This window comes from Cyprinodon variegatus, unplaced genomic scaffold (assembly GCF_000732505.1).
Source record: "Cyprinodon variegatus isolate N-32 unplaced genomic scaffold, C_variegatus-1.0 Scaffold585, whole genome shotgun sequence".
NCBI classification, from domain to species: domain Eukaryota; kingdom Metazoa; phylum Chordata; class Actinopteri; order Cyprinodontiformes; family Cyprinodontidae; genus Cyprinodon; species Cyprinodon variegatus.
Genome location: NW_015151038.1, coordinates 541,645 through 549,217, shown reverse-complemented (window position 1 = coordinate 549,217; position 7,573 = coordinate 541,645). Strand labels below are relative to the sequence as shown.

Below are 7,573 nucleotides of genomic sequence, written 5' to 3'. Positions count from 1 at the left end.
GCGATTTTCTGTATTTGTTGATCAGCAGTTGAATACAAATTTAAGAAAAGTTATGATTTACATTTTTTTTTTTAAATATTAGATGTTTCATTAATGTAACCTGGCAGCAGCCAGATTGCAGCGAATTTTGACTTCTCGTAAGCTGATAAACTCCTGTCGGAAGAAAAGCACAGACATCTTTCCCATCTACAAATGGAAGTGCTTCACTTTGCCTCCTTTTTAAAATGAAAATTTTTTTCTATATTTCCTAAAATTGAGTCAATTGCGATATCAACAGGCGAGTCCTCCAGCATAGCCATGTTTGTTATGCCCCAGCAAGGCCCTTCTGACTCATCATTCTTACATGTCCCACCCCAAAAAACACTGCTTGCATGTCATTGGTCCGACCTGATGATGGTTCCAAGATGGATGTATTGGCATGGGTCTTTCAAGATGGATTTGGTGTGAGAAAGAAAATTCAGATCTCATAACAATCCTGCTTGCAGCACAACATTTACGGTCTTATGGCCAAATTGTATGGCTTGAATTCCTTACACGTCTTTAAACGTTACCTTGCCCACTTCGTAATTTTTCCCTTTTGGATGAAGTTTTTTTTATTAATTTTTTTTTTTTAATGCATTAGATCAATAAACATTTGACGTTCATCAAATATCCCTTTCGATAATTTATATAGTCCCCATCTGTCATAAGATAAGCAAGAAGGAAAGAAACTCTAATTACCCAATTTTTTTTTTTTTTTTTTGCAACCAAGACATATTGGTCCACACATTTACCCAATTTGAATAATGCAGAACCAAATTCAGCCTTTTTGTATTTCACAGTGAAAAGCAAAAACACTGCTGACCACTTTTAAATAATCATAATTCAGTGATAAACCTGCTCTTGCATGATCCAGGTTTCTGCCTGAACACGAGGGTATCTGCTCGAGTAGAACAGTAACATGGAAAACTATTTATTTTCCTCCCACGCACACATGCACACACACATTCCTCTGGAGCGAGTAGAAAGGAAGGTCACTCATATTTCCCTTGCAGAAGGCTGGCACACTTGTGTTTACATTTTTGTCCTTACACCCCCATCGCTATAGCAACTCATTTCTTATTTTGTCCTGTTGTGTGGGTGTCTTTTGCAGACATTAGCATTGCTTGTAATGTGCAGAAATAAAACTATGCTCGACTGGATGTAGATGATGAAGCTCTGGGATGTCGTGGAAACCATAAATATTGCAACCCTTCTATATCTGTTACCTTGATGTTCAGCAGTTTTTCACAATTTCTTTTGGTAAAGTGACTGCATCATTTGATGCTCACCCACCAAAAACGTAATGGGTAGAGCTATACTTGATGGATTTATTCTGCTAATACGATACAAGTATCTAGATGGATTGCAACACTATAAATTAGAAAATAAGAGTCCTTCAATTTATTTGAAGGAACTTGTATCAGTTCCGGTTGTGCAGCTTTTTCTTATTTAGGGCAAAACCATATGTCATTTAGCTCCTCAAAAAAATTGCCATTTAGGAAAAAGAGGATTTCAAATCCAGCAATGGGATGTTATGGCATACACATTCATGGGTAAACTGCTCATTGAACATTTGTAATGAAAAATAAACTGAGCCTGTAAAGGTGGTTGTTCAGGAAGCTGCTGTACTCGAGCATATAATTGGGAGGTTGAGTGGAAGGAAGAAATTATGGTAATAAAAGGGCGTGCATTTATATACTGTGGCCTTGAGGTTTATGAAGGATTTACAATTTCAGTACAATACTATCTTACCAGTCACTGGCTGCATTGATGCTAAATAAATGTGTAAAAGAGCATTGCATAAAAACAATTCTCATTGGATGTAGAAAGTAGAAAGGCACATATTTCTACTTTGTATTTTTAGTAGGGATGAACCAAAAGGAACATTTTTGGCCGAAAAGTAAATGTTTTTTAATTATTTGGGGAAAAACTGATTTTAAAGTGTATTGCTGTGTAATTAATTTCTAAAATACATATGAACTTATTTATCAAACTGGTCTTTCTAAATGATCTAAACTTTGATGTACCTGGATATACCTATGAACTTGAGGTATTGATGTGTGACCTTTGTTTAAACAGTCTGCAAAGCATTGATCGAACCCACAAAACTGAACCGGTGTTTCATCTGTCTCCCTTTTACTTCCTGATATAAACACTGCTGAGCCTATTTTACTTGATATATGGTGTCTTTTTTTTTTTCCATTTTATGTTGTTTGACAAAACTTTGTTATTGCACTTAAAACACACAAGCTCTAACTGTTGTAGAGGAGAAAAAATTGCAGTTTGCAGCAAAAACAAAAGCGGGCAAAGTAAGCAGACATTCAAAGATGTTCAGAGGATATTGTTGGAATTCAATACGGCCTTTAAGGAAACAAACGCGCCATTTCTTTCTCTCCTTGCATTTGACCTTTATTAACCATCTAACCCTCTTTTAACTGTTATGTTGAGTATTATATTGTTTTACATAGTTTTTACATTGGGTTATTTAGGACCATACATTTAGGCATTTGATCAATTTCTATTTGTAAAATAGGCTATTTTATTGTATTTTATTATATTTATATTTTATTATTTAAAAAATAAATAGATTTAAAAAAATGAAATTTTAGAACTGTAAATATACAGTCATATGTTTATATTACTGCTTTTTTGTATTTTGTACTGTTTTCAAGGCTCTACTTTAAAAAATGAAATTGTCTGGCGAGCTGTTCTTAACGAAATTTCCTTTTGTTTACATTCCTCTACACAAAATGACAAAATCTGTCTAAGTCTAATATGGTTAAAAACTAGTCATCAGTGCTTCACTAGTTTTTGTGCGAAGGTGCTCCAAATTGAAACCTGACATTTCCTGTCTATAGATTTTACTTTAAAAGCTTCCCAGCAGCAAACCACAGGAAGGAAGCGGCATTTATCACAGAACTCAGCGACTTGCTTTTGCCTCTGCATAAAACTCACTTCTCATCTGTCACTCATGTCGGTGTAAAAGTTTTTTGTTTTTTTTAATTCCCTAAAATAAACACTTTCATAATACAGGAAACGGCCTGTGTTTTTCACACTGAATGGAGTAAAATGTTTTTTGTTTTTTTTTACTACTGATTATTTTCTAATTTAAAGTTTAGATTTTTTGGCTGAAAATTAAAAAAACATGATTGGATAATTATTATGCTTATTGTATTTGTATATTTGTTTTTAAGATGTAATAATCACAAAGTTAATTTATAATTTTCATTCAGGTGAAATAAACTAAAAATAACTATATGATCAAATTGACAGTTTATTGAAATATATCCATAGAGTAGAAATTATAACTAAAAACAGAATTTTGTGTTGTTTTTTTCACTCTGCATACTTTTATAGGAATTGCTAATGAAGACATACAATGTAATAAATTTCCATCCAATCATAATCTTAATATAGAGCTCTTTTTTTTTTTTTTTTTTTGTCTTAAATGTGACCAAGCTGTAACTCTGACTGTGTTTCCCCTCCTTTTTAATTGGGCTTTGTTCTGTGGTTCCATTAGGGGCTATTATGGTCAAAACACATCAGCTCACATTAGTTTGATGAAAAGAAATATGCCAAATGTGCAGGAATGTCTCACGGCTTCATGCCTGAAACATTTTCAAACATTGTTTTTACCTGCTCTTTAACTTTTTATTTTTTTATTCTAAACTTAAGCTTTTCTTTTCATTGATCCAGCTCTGCTTACGACCGGGACAACAAGATCCGCGTGGCCATCAAAAAGATCAGCCCCTTCGAGCACCAGACCTACTGCCAGCGCACCCTGAGAGAAATCAAAATCCTGCTGCGCTTCAAGCACGAGAACATCATCGGAATCAATGACATCATCCGGGCGCCGACCATCGATCAGATGAAGGACGTGTATCCTAGTGCTTGGTTTAATGATTATGGTGGTATACTCAGGTTTTTAAAATGTGTATATGGTGCTCAGAGTAACATGGAGAGTGGAAAGGCCCACATAAGCCTTTTTTTTGTTTGAGTAGGGATGTTCATTTGTATTTTATTACATAATGGCCACCTGTCACCATGTATTTGCCTCAGATGCTCTTCACTGTCTCACAACAGCAGTAAATTGAGTCCATGTCGCCGTCGTTGGGCGATTTTGCATCAATGCAGAGAAACAAAATGGTCCATTATGACTGCTAGATTATTGCCTTCAATTAGTTGAAAGGTTTAACTGAAAAAAAAAAATGCTACACCCTTGCCTAGCACTCTTAATTTAAAGCTTTTTTTATTAAAAAAAAAAAAAAAAAAAAAAAAGCAGTTGCTATGGTAATATAGTGCAAAAAAAGGTTAAACAACATGTAAAATTGAGCTGACATGAAGCTAACATTACAGATAAAACCCTTGGTTTGTGAAATTTGGCTTACAAACAGAAATATCTTTAATTGTACAGTTTAGTGGCCTGCATCCCAGACCTAAAAAAACTGGATCGTCTGACCGCGACAGAAAAAAACTGGCTGGAAAGAAAGAGGAGACTGTTGGAGCTGCTTTGTTGGCTTTTATGAGAACATTTTAAAAGCCACAGCTGTGCTGTTAAGTAAACCTATATGTAATATAGGTTGGAGAATAAAGTTGTTGCTCTTTTTTATCCTAAAAATAGAAAACAAGCAGCTTTTTCTGTTCCACATTGAAACTTGTCTGTTTTATGGACTTTCTGGAGAAGTGACTGCTGTAGTGGGTGATTCTGGCACTACTTAAAGCAAGAAGTAGTTTATAATACAAATAGTATTTGATTGCACACTTTTAATGCCTTACATTATGGCCACAATTGGTGTATCAGATGGGGGGGGGGGAAGCAAAGCATAGAGATGTAAGCTGGGTTATCAAATCTCTGAAACCTTAAGCTCTTGTAGAGTTTTCCCAATCTACTCTGGTCAGTGTTGATGCTGCACAGCATGTTGAATTGCAATGTTCAGAAGAATTTTCTTTTACAAATGGTACAGTTTGCTTATTTATTAAGAAAACTACGGGTATGATGTATGTAATTTCTTGTAGCTATTTGGTCAATGTCTATCTGACTTGAAGGCAAACGGTCTGTTTATTTGTAGCTGATGTTTGAAAGCTAACAGGAAATGAAGATCCTGCATTGATGGAGCTTTTTGGGTAATTTGGATTAAAATCCTCAGTGGATTTGGTTATAGTATCATTATAGGATGCTTATCTGATATCCGCTGGTCCAGCCAGGGGACTGTAGATCTGAAGTACAGGAGCTAATATTGCTAAATCTGTCAATTCTGATTATAAATGTTTAAGAATACACAGCTGGTCACAGTCTATTACATATAGGGATGCATAGCTGCCAAACAGTAGGATTCCCTTGCTGACCACTAAAAGCTTCACTTATCTGTACATTATTGTCCTCACCTAGATCTCAATCCAGTTTAACATTTGATCGATGTGGTGAATAATATAGCTTGTTTTCTTTTCTGACCCCAGCTGACTCCTAGCAAAGAGCTGTATCTTAGTGGAAACCTTGGCACTGGGTGCAAGAGGAAAGGTTTTAGAATTTCTTTAATCTTTGGTCTCCAAACATTTCTAGTGAGACTGGTGACAAACATCTGGTTGTGCTGGAACCAACTCAGACCATTTGGTAGAATCTGATGCAGAGATCAAACTAATGTCAGAACCTAAATAATCCAAATTGTTCATCAACCTGCCTTTCTTGGCTGCTTTCCTCCAAATTGTCAAACAGAAGTGATGCTAGCAGTTTGTTTCTTCAGCCATGCAGAAGTTAGTTTCATGAAAACCCATGTTGGTCATGAAGGTTGGCTCTCACTACCACCAGGTTCCTCCTTTTCATGCCTTTCATTTCCTATATTTTAAACAAAGTGAAATTGTGGGATTGTTGACTACATCTTGTGAACTAAACCAATAAGCGTCCATGTACATGCTGTCTATTGGATTGTGGTTTTGTATTGAGATTTCAAAGATCAGAAAATTAAGAGTTTCCTGATTTCCTAACAGGAAAAACAAAAAGGAGCAGATTGTTTTGTTTTGAATCCCAGACAAGTAACAAAAAAGAAGAAGAAAAACAACCAGTTATCTGTTTTCTAATTCCAAAATGAGAAAACAAATTTTAACTTCTTTTCCTCCTGATTCATCTTCCCCCTCCCCTCTCTGTTTCGTTTTGGTAGTGATCAGTGAGCCGTCGTAACACCAGCATATACAGGTTTTGCACCAATTTTTGTCACAAACTATTGCATTTATAGTTATTGGCAGTTTGTTGATTTCATTTTATCATATACACAAATGCATTATATTGAAATAAAAAACCATAAATATCTGATGGACTACCTTGAGGCTCATACTTTACTTCCTGATCCAGAGCCGTACTGTTTAAAAGTTGGTGGGGAGTCCTTGTCATGTATGCCTTTGGTAGAAATAACAATGATGAGGACAGAGGTTTATTGGAAGTTCAGGGATGCAATTGTATGAATATGTATAAATATTTTGTCCATGGTGGTTTGGATGCGCACACACGACTCTTGGGGAGGGAGCTGAATCAGGAACGGATGTCTAGATTTGTCTTGATCATTTTGGTATTGTGAAACGTATAATGAGTCGGTTTATTGGTTTCTGATCTGGGATCTCAAAAGGACACAACAAAAAGGGGATTGTTTTTTTTTTTGTGTGTTTTTTTTTCTATTCTTTATTTTATTTGGAAATCAGGAATCTGTTTTTCTGATTTTGGATTTCTCAGTACAAAACCAAACTCGAATAGCCAGCATGTACCCACTTGAAAAATAATTACATGGATTCTGCTACTATTTTCAGCATCAGCACGATTTAATTATACATTTAGTTCACTAAACACTACACTTCCCAAACAGCCTCAGGCTCATAAAAGTGTAGAAAGCCTTTAACTTTAATTGGTGCAGATATATTGTCCAGGATCTCATGGAGACGGACCTCTACAAGCTCCTGAAGACTCAACACCTGAGCAACGACCACATCTGCTACTTTCTCTATCAGATCCTACGAGGGCTCAAGTACATCCACTCTGCCAACGTCCTGCACCGGGACCTGAAACCCTCAAACCTTCTTCTCAACACCACCTGTGATCTCAAGGTTGGTGTGCAAATACATTTTTCTCTTATTTGTGTGGTATTCCCTAAACCCTTGTCCAAAAAACACTGTCTAGCCTTCACATGCCGCTATGTGTAAACATACATACTCAGAATATGTCCACAACAGGCAGGATTGGAACTGAGACAACTGTTTTTGTTTTGTTTTTATTAATAGTGGAAAAACGATTTAACTAATGTATTCCTCATCACCATGAATCTAACTGTAATCTCAGGGTGGAGTGACGATGAAACATTAAACTATCATTTTCAAAGCATCAGTTATTTGAAAGGATTTTAATATATTTATGAAAAAAAAATCATTTTCAAACTGCCAAAATGTTTGGATTGAATGGTATTGATTGTTTACAACAATCAAGACCTGATAAGTTTTTTTTTTTTTGTTTAAAGGTATAGTGGCAGATAGGCTTGTCCCGATCCGATCCACGTATCGGATCGGGACAAGC

General features: G+C 35.6%; 1 protein-coding gene across 1 annotated transcript in view; it reads left to right on the top strand.

Annotated features, from left to right (window-relative positions):
* Positions 1–3,717: 3,717 nt before the first annotated feature.
* Positions 3,718–7,573, top strand: part of mapk1 (mitogen-activated protein kinase 1) — a gene marked incomplete at its 5' end in the record, with an annotated part of 12,681 nt that continues 8,825 nt past the window's right edge. The window contains 2 exons of the mRNA XM_015392297.1: positions 3,718–3,900; positions 6,921–7,110. Of these exons, the coding sequence (XP_015247783.1) occupies positions 3,718–3,900; positions 6,921–7,110 (373 nt within the window). The remainder of the gene's footprint in view (positions 3,901–6,920; positions 7,111–7,573) is intronic.